The 15,306-nt window shown below is 35.6% G+C and overlaps 3 protein-coding genes across 4 annotated transcripts; 2 read left to right on the top strand and 1 right to left on the bottom strand.

Moving 5' to 3' along the window:
• Positions 1–605: 605 nt before the first annotated feature.
• Positions 606–9,257, bottom strand: LOC100257758 (uncharacterized). 2 transcript variants are annotated; one of them, XM_003631161.4, is made up of 13 exons: positions 9,028–9,248; positions 8,398–8,507; positions 8,189–8,299; positions 8,027–8,084; positions 6,004–6,093; positions 5,465–5,559; positions 5,209–5,262; positions 3,855–3,992; positions 3,449–3,506; positions 2,676–2,790; positions 2,422–2,491; positions 1,698–1,769; positions 606–981 (listed from the first exon to the last, which is right to left on the bottom strand). In XM_003631161.4, exons 1-13 carry the CDS (start codon positions 9,200–9,202, stop codon positions 922–924), a joined length of 1,206 nt encoding a protein of 401 aa, XP_003631209.1. In that variant the 5' UTR covers positions 9,203–9,248; the 3' UTR covers positions 606–921. The 2 variants fall into 2 exon arrangements, with proteins under 2 accessions (XP_003631209.1, XP_002280284.2); XM_002280248.5 differs by lacking the exon at positions 606–981 and adding an exon at positions 1,114–1,459 and having other exon boundaries at positions 9,028–9,257.
• A 1,069-nt stretch (positions 9,258–10,326) lies between these two features.
• Positions 10,327–12,236, top strand: LOC100267979 (GDSL esterase/lipase 6). The gene is made up of 4 exons (XM_002283968.4): positions 10,327–10,629; positions 10,728–10,873; positions 11,372–11,837; positions 11,928–12,236. Exons 1-4 carry the CDS (start codon positions 10,401–10,403, stop codon positions 12,164–12,166), a joined length of 1,080 nt encoding a protein of 359 aa, XP_002284004.1. The 5' UTR covers positions 10,327–10,400; the 3' UTR covers positions 12,167–12,236.
• A 1,313-nt stretch (positions 12,237–13,549) lies between these two features.
• On the top strand, positions 13,550–14,441 carry LOC100262828 (uncharacterized). Its single transcript, XM_002283974.4, has one exon. The coding sequence runs from the start codon at positions 13,708–13,710 to the stop codon at positions 14,251–14,253; it is 546 nt and encodes a 181-aa protein (XP_002284010.1). The 5' UTR covers positions 13,550–13,707; the 3' UTR covers positions 14,254–14,441.
• Positions 14,442–15,306: the final 865 nt, after the last annotated feature.

Genomic DNA, 15,306 nt, shown 5'->3' on the forward strand with positions numbered 1-15,306 from the left:
ATGTTTGTTTGAATGAGGTGAAATTAAGGAGGTGGGACAGGAATTAAAAACATTAGAATGCACCTTAAGACTTTGGTTGATTGGATGGGGGATTAGAGAAATTTCAAATCCCGTTTAAATAGGTGGGAGTGGGGTGGGGATCAGACTTTTAATTTTCAAATGGGTGAAATATGTTTTCTAAGTCCTATCCTTATTCCACCAAAGAATTAAGACTAATTATAATTACATTATTGAAAAATAATATTATATCGGGTGTGTGGAAGGCCTTTGGATGGAAGATGTGTTAAATTGGTTTCTGCAGCACAGCACCTCACATAACGTGCCTTCCGGAGTGCCATGTCATTAAGGGAAGCCAAATGTTAGGTGAGACATCAACGGCACCTCACAAAACGTGACTTTCGGAGTGCCATCTCATTAATAACGCCTATGGGAAGCCAAATGTTAGGTGAGACATCAACTTCCGTAAATCTCAACTTGGAATTCTTGGTGTATTGCCATAAAAACAGATTCCTCCATCTGTCACTACTTTGCCACTCTTTCCTTCTTATTATACTTGAAGAATGCAGAATATCCCATTTCTCCTGCACTTCCTTTGGCCTTGGACAGACTCAAAATGTAAATGATGCATGAACTTTGAGACAGGTAATTACAAATACAAAGAAACCTCTCGGAATTGGGGTTTTCCAGGTCTACTTTATCATGTAGCTATATAGTGGTCATATATTGTTCTACAGCAATACATGGACAAACCACCAAGTTTCCACAAGGAACAAGAATTGTCCATTTCAGTGACATTGATTCATTGTCCAGTGGCTTCACTTTGTCCTTGACAATGTTCCTTCCTGAAGGCAATTGTGGGGCAGATAAGGTGGAAGCAACAGTTTCGACATCCTGGTTGGCAACTGAGCAGGGATGAGTTTTCTATTCAGACTGGGTGCAATGGGTTGAGATTGTTGTCACTTGGCAAATACCAAACCCTGACTAAAAAATTTGCAGCAAAATTGGGAATGAGTTTAATATATTGGTGAATACGCAACTGCAGGCTGTATCAACACAGTAATATGAGATAAATGGTGATCATTGGAAAAATCCCAGAGTAAGAACAAGTTGCAATAAAGAAACCACCAATCAATAAATGAATCAAACAAATGCAGAATCCAGTAAAAAGTATAGTACTTATGCTCTCCATCAATGGCATTTCATTTGAGGAAAGAAATTATGTTTTTCCCTTCTGTTGCCTAATCTATTTACATATGATACAGTTTTCAAATAAATGAGACAGTAACAAAACACCACAAGTACACAAAGAAAAAGCACTCCTTGAAAAAAAACATGGCACTGTTCATGGTTTGTGTTGTGCATAAATTGAAGTCCGAACTGCCTGATGACAAGCCAGAGCTTTTCCATTAACAAGCACTTGTTCTAAGAAGTCCACACGAATTGATTTGAACTGGTAACACTGGTTTAATTTGCCCGCATACAGAAGCAGAAGATCAAAAATCAGAATGCTTTATTACTAATATGGTAGCATTACTAAATGAAGTGAGAAAATTATGATTGTGATTCACATTGCCAGATAATTTAATCCACCATGAAATGGGATGTCTCCAAATATTATGAGTTTTTCTTTCCTTAGCATGGCTCTCCTATTAAAACCCAAAGGAAACCAGAGAAGCTCAAAATATATGAAGTCTTACCTTTCCCTTCCATGACAAATCAACATGACGGTAATAAGGTTCCAATAGCGTTAGCTGATCTCCTTCTTTAATCTGCATGGACAAGAAGTCAGTTAATTCTGTAACATGGGTAGGCTAATGATTACTGTCAGAAGAGGACACAATATTTGCTTGATTTATGCAAAGTTGGGAACTATTAATTGCAATTTCTTTGCTTAAAATCTTTTCTGGAACTCATTCACAAATATTCCCTGCTGCCATTTACCACAGTGGAGGGGGACCTCAAAGAGTATTAGCTACCTTTCCTAGAGCAATGTGTTCCCTTGAAGCTAAGAATAATCCTGGATAATTTCCAGTAGAGGAATTACGATTCCTTAAAAGAGTCGAGTGAACTTGTATGGCACAGTGGCAGTTTAATAATCAAGAAGGTCCAGGTACACAGTAGATTGGCAGGGTAGCAATAAATATAGGATCTGTTGCATGCTGGATTGGCCAACAAATTTAGCAGGGAGTGATGCTGCTTGTCTGAAATTCTAATCCATTAGTTCCTAGGTTATTACCTGTTCAATGGAAATTAATGAGCATGGAGCAAACACTGTCTTTTACTGACACAAGATTCATCATTTCCTCAATGGTTTAGGTGTTCCACAGATAATTTTATCCCTAAGAAAACCTTAACATCACCTAGATCCCATTTTATTTCTAATATGTTCAATAGATATGTAGGTATGTACATAAACCTTACCGCATCATTGCTTATGCCATACACTGAGAGAACATAGCATATTTGATTTGAATCGCATACCAAATAGTATCTGCAAAAACCATAACAAAATTCAGATGTGATTTTGCTGCCTTAATAAAATAATTAATACAAAGATGACCAAAAAACTTAGATATGAAATGTTTGCAAGCTCTAATGCAAGGGTTAACATAAATTTAAATGAACTACAGAGGTTCAAATGAATAAATTGTGAGAAATTTTTCAGAGGGACTTACAATGGAGCAACACTCTCGTGCTTAACAAACAGAAGAACTTTTCCCACAATTGCTACTGCTTTGTTCAGACCCTCTGACAGAATATCTATGGTGATTCTTTTGTACGAAGGATTCACTTTCAGATAAAATGCAAGTGAAACAATTAGTACATTGCAGGAGAAGTAAGATAGAATATGATCAAATAAAACATGTAAACCTATCTTGGTGGAGATGAAGGAAAGTCTCTAGCTAATAGAACACAAAGGTTGCCTCAAAAGTAGTGTTCTGTATATTGGTTCGTGGTCTTGGAAAGTGTTTGGGTCATTTGCTAAGCATAGATAAGGCCATTCAAAAAGGCGTATCAGGTGCAAGTATGAAACAGAATCATGGGCTTTGTTTTTTCTCCTTTTGGGATCTGGAGGACAATGCCAATATCGACAGTTGGCTACTTTCAAATTGGAGTATAGGAGCTGGCATTAATTTCTTTGGGATGTTAAAGGTGTTTATTCATAGAATATTTTGCAATGTTTGTGAATAAAGGAACCCAGAAAATTCATGAGGATGTAGACTTGTTCAGGAAATTGATGTTTTTTGTGGCAAGAGCCTTCACTCATGGAGGATGGCAGTTGGGGTTGGAATGTTTTCTTTTTCTCCATTTTCTTCTCTTTTTTTCCTCCACTCTTTCAAGTATATCTCAAGTGTGCTTCAGCTTCAGTCTTCTGTCTCTTTGTCAATGTTACTGTTAATTTGTTTAAAAAAAAAAAAAAAAAAGATGGAAAAGTTGGGGAGATTACAATTGTCAGCAGCTCGTGAGGATGCTAAAGCCGCATGTCGTTTAGCCCTAGCCTGGCCCTGTAAAACAGTATTTTTATAAGAACCAACAGCATCTCTGAGAAAAGTATATTATATATAGGATAGGAAGTAAAAAAAATTTGGAAATTATAAACATGCAAGTGTCAAATTTGACTTCAGAGGGACATTATATCAATCAAAAATGAAAAAACATGGGTTCAAAGAGCATTCTTTGTCTCAAAATGAAAAAATAAAATAAAATAAAATCTGCAGGAGAACTGACAACATTTCTGCCTTTTATTCAACATACAAACAAGAGCACATGGAGGTTACCACAATATTATAATTAACAAAATAATATCATACAAGTACTACATAGTTATACATATGTAGAGAGAAATCCATTACCTTCAACAAGCTCTCTAACTTGTTGAGAAGATCAACAATCTTTTGAACCTCCTCAACAGCATTTAGACCAGGATCCTTTAAGGCAGCAGCTTCAAAGCCACTAAGGGCTCTCTCATAGTTTTCTAGATATTTGTTGACCTGAAATAAAGATTACAACAGGTAATTCCACTCTAAACATATGTGGGTGTATACTTAAATAGCTGATGAATAACATACAGCCATAGACATAAAAAACAATGGTTTGCAACAGACAGGCACATAACAAACTCATAAATAACCAGTTCAAGTTATAATGTCAGTGAACAGCGAATATATGCTTCTTGCACTCAAATAATTCCCAACCACTTCTTCACTTTGTTTTTTTGGATATTTTTTCTGTGCATGAGATTGCTAAATGTACAATATATTTTTATTTAGATGCATCTACAAGATCAAAATTTGTAGCATATATAACTTGTTCATAAAAACCTATAACTAACAAAAGACACATACCATTAAAAGTCTAGGAAGGAAAATGAGACATGAGTCCTGTTACTTTTTAGTCTTCCCTCAAATCTTCCATTTCCAGTTGAAAAAATAAAAACTTGCTTAGCAATTCACAACTCAGGCTTTATCCCAAAAGTTTGGGCTCAACACATGAGTCCTGCTTAACTGCACTGCTCTAAGCAGAACCTATAGAAAAATTATAGGCTGTTAGGATTTTCACAACCTCAGCTCACATACCTCTTGATTTTGCCCTTCTCCTTGCACCACCTTCTACTAATACAATTTTTTTCTTTTTTGATAGGTGCCTTCTACTAATACAAATATTGCTCCTCACTTTTGCAATCATTAGTATCATTGCCCTCATCCATTATACATTCCTCAATCTAGCTGTATTCATTCTATGGAATGATACAAGTCCTTGTAGTTCATATCATTGAACACTACCAGTTTTATAGATGTCTTAATCAAAATCTTTGAAAGATGTACATTAATTACACAGTATGCTGGAAGCACCTCTCTCTTCATCCACCCAGCTCTAATACCATAGGCAACATCCTCTCTAATCTCTGGTCCTTATAATGACTTGAAAAAAAGAAGAAGATAAAAAGGTCACTCATGGACATCACTTGGTCATCAATCTCAACTAATAGTTTAATACCATGTTTATGGTTCTAATTTACTACAATACACTTCAGAATCCTACTTATTTCTTTAATATAATATGAGTGGGTTCTAGTCAATTGATGAATGTCCATCAACCTGAGAAGTTGAATTCTACTATATTAACTATATAAATGCAGGAACTATGGCAGTAACATGATTTAAGAAATAGTCTCGCAGGGAAGACGGGTAAACAAACTCAACTTACAGTGGCACAGTTGAAATACAGGTCTGGATTGGATTTCATCCTTTCATCTTTTTCCTGATATGTATAAAAGTTAGTACACATTCCATATTTCTATGATCAGATCAATCTTAATACAGAGTAGCTGACAAACTATCCTTCCATGTAAGAGAATATCAGAGAAAATTCAACCACTTTGATAAGCAACCAATAATCACAAGAGATCCATCAGTGGATGGAAAAAGGATTTGTAGGGAAAGCTCTCACTACGAACACTTACAGCATTTTGGTACGCCTTTAATGATTGCAGAAGCTTGCTATGATCCCATGCTCCAGTCACAAAAAAACTTGTGAGGCAAGCATTTCCAAGGTTGTCTGTCAATAAGATGAATGATGTTAAAAAAAGAGAATATAGATGTAACATGCCAAAAAAAAAAAAAAAACGACAATTAGGAAAACAGAAGATCTAGTAAACAAACCAGTAGTAGATAAAATGAAATAGGTTTCAATAAGACCCAAGAAAATACAAATATAGAAAGCAGCAGCAGCAGCATAAGTAAATATATTTATAACTGTACATACATGTGTTTGAAAGAAAATGTGCATATATGAACACATGAGCATGTGCTACAGGGAAAATAGTCAAATTACTGACAATAATTTAAATTTAATTAGCCCACAAGAAAGGCTGGTGAATACAGGACAAATAAATCATTATTTTCATCAATGTAAAATGCATTGCATGTGAATCATATACAGAGACCAAAAAACTTTGAAGGTGATCTTTCTGCTATGGTAGGATTTGAAATGGACTCTTACACCACGAATTTCCATCCTTGACGTCCAAAGTAATAGCTTCCTTGGCATGTTGGATGCTTTCTTCAACAATTTCTGCTTGATTTTCAGAACCTACAAAGAGGACAATTTAGGTAACAAAATTTTACAAGCTTATCATCAAAGGCCAGCATACAAACTTTGCTATGGAATAAAAAATGGCACCAAGTGCAGGTAGAGATATAGAGAGGAGCATTGTGGAGTTCTAGTTCTATACTAGGTTATCAAAGTTGCCTCCTGTTTGTCTTTTCAAGAATGATCTACAAACAGATACTAAACTTCCATTTCATAATAAATGTCATTGATTCAAAAAGAAAAAAATGGTCATAAGTAGCCTAAACAAAATATTGAGTGTTGGTATAAACAGCTCCAACCTCCACTTCAGTGTAACTTTTGATCATAGCTGATAGCACAAACAAAACTTATTTGGGAAGAATAAAGTGTGAGACCATTCTTACATTGATCTGCATGTAAATAACAAATTTAATTTATCATCAGAACAGATGGATTTACCTCCAACCAATTTGTCTTCTCTCTGACCCAAGAAAATGTGTCCTTTTTCGTCCTTACAGGGATTCTAGTCTCACTGTTCAAAAATATGGTTAACTGACTATTTCCTCTTCAGTCTACCACATTTTTTTTTGGATAGGTAAATTTTTGTCCCTATTGGGACTTGAACCTGGAACCTCCCACAAACCCTTCCCATCCCTTTACCACTTGAGCCAAGAAACTATAACAAGGATATATTTTCCTCATTGTTCTTTGAACTTGCGTAACTCCTCAAGCAGTTTTATGGGAATGATTTCATAGTGACAACCTGATTATCTTTCTTAAAACAGGAACCAAAAAAGGGGAAGAGGAAGTGGCCACTAAGTTAACAGAGACATATTTCAGCAAGTTCATTCTCTCCAGTACCAAAAAAAAAAGGGTTCCAAATTTAATGGTATCAAGTAAAACAGGAAATACAAATAAATAAATAAACAAAAATAAAAAATAAAACCATAAAAAGAGAAACAGAGCTTCTGAAGCTCAAATCAAATGAAACACCAACTGGTAAGGGTGGTTTTGGAGAGAAGGGTAATTTTGGACATCAAGAGTTATTCCATAACACATTGGAACAAGATGCAGAACAAAGTTTTGAAGTCAGTAGGAGCTTTTTTGCATTGAGTCCAATAACAAGGGATTGACCCAATACTCTCAGGGAGAGAAACTTTAGCAAGGCGTTGAAGCAATTGCTGGATGTCAGCTATTGTGCTTAACCCAAGTTCTCGATGCCTTCTAGCCTTGAAAAGGAAAAATACAAGGCAAAACAATTCAAAACCATGACTTAGTTTTAGTCTTGCATAAGCTAGATCAGATTCAAACAGTATTAGATAACTTGATTCTAGGGCTCCCTCTTAGAAAGGAAGTGGAGGTTAGGGAATTTACTACTAATGTGCTACTATGGTGCATTTATAGTTGAAAGAAAAAACAAGGAGAAATAGAAGTTAGGAAGAAGAAGAGAATGATATAATTTTTTAACTGCACGTCACAACTTATAAGAAAGCCAAAGTAGGAGGGAATAGAAATAAGAGAAACTCAGTTTTTGAAATTAAGGCGTTAATGTGTACATGGGCTACACCCCTTCTTTTGTTAGGCACCTTTTAGCACATCCTGTTCTATTGCCTATCAAAAATGAGAAATTAAGGCAATTCAGACTGAGGCAGCTCCAGGTCATAGTGCAGTTTTGTGCATCAAAAGTGGCAAGTAAATTTCCTTCGTATTGTTAATTTCAGTTTCTTAATTATTTTATCCAAGTGAACACAAAGGTCACAAGCAAGAAAAAGACATCCACCATCCACCATCAACTTAAGCAAACATATACAAAGTATTCTATTTACTAGAGTAAAAACACAAAAAGACAAACATTCCACCTCAGAAACATACTGCTTCCTGGCTCTTCTCAATATCATTTTCATAAGCATAACATGACTTAAGAAGAAAAGGGGAAAACAGAAAATTTTCTTGCCTGGAGCCATCCTTCTTTCAAGCATTGATAATTGACAAAGTATCTCCTTGTTTGAACCCTGCATGAGATACAAAACACTATTTATCAGAAACTGACACCAATATACGAAGACCATTTTAATTAAAATTCTAAAAGAGATGTCATTCTAATTTCAAGACTAACCTTGCCGAGTGCAAGAGTGAAGCAGTTTTTGGCTGAAGCTAGATCTCCCTTCTTCCAAATGCAGTTACCTAAACATAGCCAAGCATCTGCAAGAGATGGATTCAACTTAACCTGAAGCATGAATTAGTTAAATTTCAAAACATCATTGATGCCCCTAACCCAAATATTAACAAACTGAACTACTGGACTAACAATGTATTCTCACTTACAGCTTTAGAGAGATGATCTTCTGCTTCTTTCCTATAATCAGGAAATACATCCAGTATCTTTCCTCTCAAAAATTCATAAGTCCTACGTTGTATTGGTAATCTCCTTTGTTCTGCACAAATAAATGCAGAGTTGGGAATAACCATACCGTTGTCATATATAAAATAGTAGCATTCACGGGTTGATGAATTATTGGCTAAAGAAAACTACCCTTTCATCATCATGAAACAAAAGCATAATGGGTTTATCAAATCTCTCCATCCATTCATATATTCCTACCCACGATAGCAATCGTGGTTCTGTAATTGGACCGATAACAAGTTCTTCGAAGAAGCATTAAAAGTAGTATTCAATCAATGATCTACTAGTAACCTTACAACCAATCCTCCGTGTGTTCACAAAGTTAAAAAAAAAAAAGAAAAAAGAAAAAATCAGAATCTTAGATTTTTCCATGGTTTGGTAATCAACTGACACTAATACAATTATACGCCTAAGCTAATATGGAATTTTGATTTCCCACAAAACATGAGGTTCATTTTCGTCAGTTTTCACGGAAACCAAACAGAGGGTATGAGAAAAATTATTGCAAGAATAAAAAGGGTGGATGTTTGGGGTCGAATAGAAAGCAATACCAAGAGGAAGGGAATCGAGGAGCGAGAGAGCGAGATCTGATTTCCGCTGCAGTTCGGAGATTTTTTCAGCTGGATTCGCCGGAAAATACGTGTCTCGGAGTTGGTACAAATCATCGGCTGCTCTTCTGGCTTCTCCGAACAACTCCTCCATTTCATTCATTTTGCTCTCTCTCATTCACTACTACTCAGTGTTTTGAGTTTGTTTCTTCCCAAAACGCAGAGTTTTGATTAGAACCAAAGGGTTCAAACATCCGAATGCCATTCAATCGCCACTGGGCTTGTAATCACAGGCCTTCAGGCCTGCTTGGGCCTTGGCCCAATCTTAGTAAAAATTTCAAACTAGCGCGCCCAAAACTCCGTTCCAATTTCAGTTTAATTAAATTTCCTAAACTTCTTTTATTGTACTTTTGACAATATATTATATAACATTAAAAATTGATTTTTAGGAATACATATGAAAGACTATTTTAAGTATAATTTCAATTGATTATTTATATTTTTAAAATTAATTTTAAAATTTTGTAAAAAGCCTAATTTTAATTTTTTTTAAAAAAGTCATCGAATATTGCCACTAATAAAATTTTGAATTTACTGTGTTGGTTTTTACAAAGCAGTCAACACCCTAATGTTTGGATCCCATGCATAGAAAGTCCTAAAGACTTGATCATAAAAATTCCTCAATCATATATATATATATGTAAGAAATCCCTACCATAGAATTGTTGATTATTAAACTTCGATACTTTGCGGTTCCTCCAAAATATTAGAGAAATCATAGAAAATATAAAAGAAAATTAAATTTAAATAAAATTAATGACAAATTTATTTATTTTCAAATTATTTAATTTTTATATAAAAGAAAAAAAATGGAGAAAATAGAAGTTGTAAAAAGTTATTTAATATTGTATTATGAATTTTTATTTTCTTTTATTTTTTTTTTTTATGAATTTATATTTCCTTGGATAGGAATTTTAATGCTGCATATCCAGCTATCATATGAAAAATTGGACCAACACAGCGGCAATCTTGATATTTTGTTTTAGTTGAAGGTAGCTAACAACTTGAAGAAGTAGATAAGTTGAAATTGCATGCAGAAAAGGCAAAAACATTAACAAACGGATTGAAACACTTGCAAAGGGAAGAATTGAATCAAAATGAATGATGTATAAAGCAGACAAAAGAAAAATGTTTCCATGTCCGGATAATAATGATAAAGCAAATCCCTCTCTGCACTTTGCTCGTGCGTTCTGTTTCATTGCGTCTTTGGTATATATCTTTAAGCTCCAGCCTCACATTTTTATGTACATATAAAAGCTCTCCCTTCAACCCTAGTACTGCTCCCATAGTAACTGTCAGGGACTTGTCCTGATCAGATGGAGAAAGTGCTGTTGCTGCTACTTCTTTCCCTTGCATCGTCTCCTTCAGTCTTTTCATTCAATGTTCCCGCAATCTTCACGTTTGGAGACTCCATCTTTGATGCTGGAAACAACCATTTTCTCAAGAACTGTACTGCCCAGGCGGATTTCCCCCCTTATGGCTCTAGTTTCTTCCACCACCCCACTGGGAGGTTCACTAATGGAAGAACAGTAGCAGACTTCATTTGTCAGTTTTGTTTATTTATTGTCATTTAATTTTCATTTTCTCCCCTCCTTTTTAGACTCCAATCTAATATCAGTTCTTTGTGTATGTGAAAATGACAGCCCAGTTCATTGGACTTGATTTACAGAAACCTTACCTTCAGGCACAGATTGAGGTTGTGAACGGAACCCAGAAAAATTATCCTTCCAACGGTATCAACTTTGCTAGTGCTGGCAGTGGGGTATTGAGGGAAACAAATAAGGATATGGTAAGAATGTTTTGTGGGGTAGAGACATTTGGGCTAAGCTAGCTCCACCTAGGAATTAAGACATACATTCAAATCTTTTTGTGGGTTGTTGGACAAAGAAAAGATTTGATCAACTGTCACTTTCCACACAAGCTGTTTTTTAGATCACATGGCATGTTTTATAATTTTCTTTCTATCAGGTATTTGCATATTAATTTCTTCAAAAGCAATTTGGTGCAGCTATTTATAAGTTGTCACTAGAAGCATCCCAGGAAGCAACCAAAGACAAAAGCAAATTAAAAACAAAAGAAAAAAAAATGCTGTCATAGTCTCATAAAAACTGATTAGTGAGACAATAGAAAAAGCAAATCTGGATTTTATTTGGAAGGTATCAGACATCTGGGGCCAGCAATACGAATTTTCTTTGGGGCATACCAATAGAGATGAAGGGTAAAACTGCAGCAAATGTGTTTGTACATGCTTTGTACTAAAATTAATTTACTTGTGGGTGACACACAGGGAGTGATACCAATCCAGGACCAGCTACAACAGTTTCAAACACTAGTGCAGCAAAACCAGATTGATTCAAAGCTAGTCCAACAGTCCCTCTTCTTCCTCGAGTCTGGTTCCAATGATGTCTTCAACTACTTCCTCCCTTTTGTCACCCCAACGCTTGATCCAGATGCCTATATGCAAGTCATGTTGACAGAAGTTGTACACTACCTAGACACGATCTATAAGCTCGGTGCTCGCCGCATTGCTGTGTTTGCTCTAGGCCCTGTGGGATGTGTTCCAGCCAGGTCCCTCTTGCCTGGTGCACCCACTGATCGATGTTTTGGGAAGATGAACCACATGGTTAAGCAATACAACCTGGGTTTGGAGAGTTTGGTCAAGGACATTCCCATTAAGTACCCCGGTGCTGTTGGTATCTATGGAGCAGTGTATGATATCGTTCAGCGATTGCGGGCTATTCCTAAACACTATGGTAAATTCCCCAAGCCTTTGAATTTTGCTTCTTTGGTTTAATTTTTCCTCAGACTGAATGGGTGTAAGAGTTTATTTTGTAATTGTACAGGGTTTTCGGATGTGTCTAATGCATGCTGTGGAGATGGAATACTTCGTGGAATGTTGCAATGTGGTCAGGAGGGTTACAAGATATGTCCAAACCCTTACGAGTACTTGTTCTGGGATTACTTTCATCCATCAGAGCACACTTACAAGCTCATCTCCAAGGGTTTATGGGGTGGAAAGCAATCCCAAGTTCGGCCAATCAATTTGAGGACTCTGGCCAACTTGACCCTCTCATCAGTTTGAGTTCCCTTCCCTGGTGTTTTCCTATGTATTGAATGAGTGGTCAATAAATCAAAAGATAATTTGATCTGCACTCGGAATACATTTTCCAGCTTGCATTAGTTTCAAAGTTAATTTATTTTTTGGTGGTGGTCCAAGTTTTTGACTGGGACAACTTCGAGGAGATGAACATCCATGTCATCCAAAAATGGCAGGCTTTCTTCCACGTTGTCTTTAGCATGTGGTAGTGACCCAAGTTTCGTTTACCCGTTTTTTTATGCACATTTATTTAATCCTTTAAATGTCGAAGCCTTCCATGTGTTTTCATAGTAAATATTGGAGGCTACCACTCGTATATTCTTCAACAGCCGTGTGCGTTTGTCCTTCGCGTCTTCTATTTTGGACTGATGTTGCTCCACTGTATGGTGGGGAAACCACTGGACTTGGAATTGAACTTAACCCAACTGGAGGGAAATCAATATGATTTTGGGACCTAATTTTCCATTTTTGATAACGGTTAAAAGTGATTTTTTATTAATAATATATTTACTAAAAGCACTTTTAGAAAGAATTACCTGATGTTTTAATAACGTTTTTACTACTCTATTACCAAAAATATGATTCTTGAAGTAATAATTATCCAAACGGTTTCAATGAGAAAAATTATTAAACATTTAATTTTAATAAAAAATAGTTGAAAACATTAAAAAGTGCTTTTCCAAATAGTTGAAAACACTAAGTGTGGCCATTAAATTTGGTGGTTGATTGCAGGATGCCAGTACAAAAAGGCAATGGGCCAGAACAAGATTAAGTACCAACCCTCTTTTTCTTCCGATTCACACAACCCAACTGCTTCTTCTGATTCCTTTGGTCAAACGTTAAGTAACTATATTTTGTTTTATTTCTATCCATCTTTACTAAATTTAGTGACAGCCTTTGATCATATTATAAACAAATCAAAATCTCAGTAACTTTAAGCCAAAACTCTAACCCAAACCGAAGAATGTATTTAGAAATAATTTTAACAAGTATTTTTAATTTTTTTAATATTTAAAAGATAAAAATTTTAAAATATTAAAAAAAATTAGAAATACTTTATAATATAACTGTCAAAGCGCTTAGTTCCCCATGAGTTCATTCTACTTCGAAGTTATTTTAGAGGTGGAAGCCAGGAAAAGAGGCAGATGCCACGTGGCCTGTGTTAAACTGCAGAGGAAAAAAGGAAAACAATAGAAAAAAATCTCATCGATATGCTTGTGTCGTCGTACTTAGCCAGTGACCACGTAGGGGGAAGCAGAGGTCCCACGCGCTTTTACAACGAAGCTTCGCGTGACAAAGAGACATGCATCTTACCCTTCTCACTTTTTTTTCTTCTCTTTCATGCCTAACGCGTAGTATAGTCAAATATTCTCGATATTCACATTTCTACACTGGTATTTTTCCTCTTTAAATTTCCGGCTCCTTTCTTCCCCTATTTAAGCCCCAACATCCACCCTAACCCGCCTTCATAATCATCTTCATTTCATTTGCCAGCGGTCTATCGATCTCTTTTCACGATTCACAGAATGGGAAACTATATTTCATGCACTCTAATCACCCCTACCATCAAGAGCTCCAAGGCAGCCAGAGTGATCTTCCCCACCGGCGAAGTTCGACAGTTCCGGGAACCCCTCAAAGCGGCCGAGCTGATGCTGGAGTCCCCGAACTTCTTCCTGGTTAATTCCAAGTCTCTGCATATGGGTCGTAGGTTCAATCCACTTACAGCGGATGAGGACTTGGAGTTCGGCAATTTATACATCCTGTTCCCGATGAAAAGAGTGAATTCTGTTGTTACCGCAGCCGACATGGCGGTGTACTTGTTAGCTGCCAATTCCGCCGCCAAGAGGATAAGCGGTGGAAAGGTGAGGATCTTGCCTGAGTCAGGCGGAGATGGGTCTGAGGAGGTGGCGGTTGCGACGGCAGCGGTGGAGAATGAAGCTGGGTGTTCCAGATTGAATTTGGATGAAGTTGAAGGGTTTCCGGTGTCGGAATACAAGTACAGGTTAGCGATGTTCCGGTCAAAGAAGCCGTTGTTGGAGACCATAAGAGAGGAGCCTGTTTGTTCTAGGTAGATGGAATTTGTTGACCTAGGTTAGAAAAGTCCTCTGCCATCAATTTTTTTTGTCTCGTACTCTCCTAATATTTCAGCAAAGAGAGGGCAAGTGTTGATAGTATTTGATCAAACAGAGTCGGCTAGATGTAAGATTGAAAAGTTTGTATAATATCATAAGATATGACCACGAATTGCATCTTCTTTAAACACATATGAATATGAGGATGGTGAATCGGTGATCATAATTTGTGAGTGTTCTCCAGGCAACCAGGCTTTATCTGGGCTGGGTTTCATACTCTTCATTCCCATTAACAATTGCAGCAGATTCAAGATTAAAATCATTCTATGCAGCAGATCTTGAAAATTTCTAGTAACTAGGGCGAGTCAAGCTCAATTGTGCACATTCCGATGGTCAATCTCAGGATAAGTATGAATAACTTTAGGGTGAAAAAAGTTTGATGTCAACTAAAGCTGATTTGGAGAAAAGCTGTGCTTCCATTATTACCATATATGAATGGATACTTGTAATGTCATATATGGGCATCCTTTCAATGTATCAGTCATGATTAAAGCAGATAATGGATCCAAAGTCCACGTATTTAGCATAATTTATATTAAAATGTAAAAAATAAAAATATATTTAAAGGAAATTAGGTCGGTATTTTAATTTAATATTTTTCCATTTAAAAATTTTTGAAAAAGGAAAGGACGATAAACATATTGATAGACTTTTATATTTTTAAAATTTTTTAATTTTTATAATTTAATTTTTATATTTTATAATAAAATGAGTTAAATTTTAAGTAAAAACAAATATTTCCTATAATTTAAATTTATTTTTATTTTTCATAATATAACATTTTAATAACATTGTTGACTGTAATTAATAAAAATTTATTAATAGTAATATTTTTAAAAGATAATTTTCATATATTTGAAAGAGAGCCATAATTGTTTTTTTTTATTGATTTTTCCCATATATTTTAGAATTTTTATATGATATATATTATTATTATATAAAATAAAAAATCTTGAAATCATTTAAAAGTAATTTTAATAATTTTATTTTAAA

The sequence above is a fragment of the Vitis vinifera genome, chromosome 1, assembly GCF_030704535.1.
Source record: "Vitis vinifera cultivar Pinot Noir 40024 chromosome 1, ASM3070453v1".
Taxonomy (NCBI): domain Eukaryota; kingdom Viridiplantae; phylum Streptophyta; class Magnoliopsida; order Vitales; family Vitaceae; genus Vitis; species Vitis vinifera.

Coding starts and splice junctions, on each gene's coding strand:
- LOC100257758 (XM_002280248.5), bottom strand. CDS start 9,202: ATGAGAGAGAGCAAAATGAATGAAATGGAGGAGTTGTTCGGAGAAGCC. Junction 8,085..8,188: donor TCACTCTTGCACTCGGCAAG/GTTAGTCTTGAA, acceptor TATCTCATGCAG/GGTTCAAACAAGGAGATACT. Junction 5,263..5,464: donor TAAAGGCGTACCAAAATGCT/GTAAGTGTTCGT, acceptor TATACATATCAG/GAAAAAGATGAAAGGATGAA.
- LOC100267979 (XM_002283968.4), top strand. CDS start 10,401: ATGGAGAAAGTGCTGTTGCTGCTACTTCTTTCCCTTGCATCGTCTCCT. Junction 10,874..11,371: donor GGGAAACAAATAAGGATATG/GTAAGAATGTTT, acceptor GGTGACACACAG/GGAGTGATACCAATCCAGGA. Junction 11,838..11,927: donor GGCTATTCCTAAACACTATG/GTAAATTCCCCA, acceptor GTAATTGTACAG/GGTTTTCGGATGTGTCTAAT.
- LOC100262828 (XM_002283974.4), top strand. CDS start 13,708: ATGGGAAACTATATTTCATGCACTCTAATCACCCCTACCATCAAGAGC.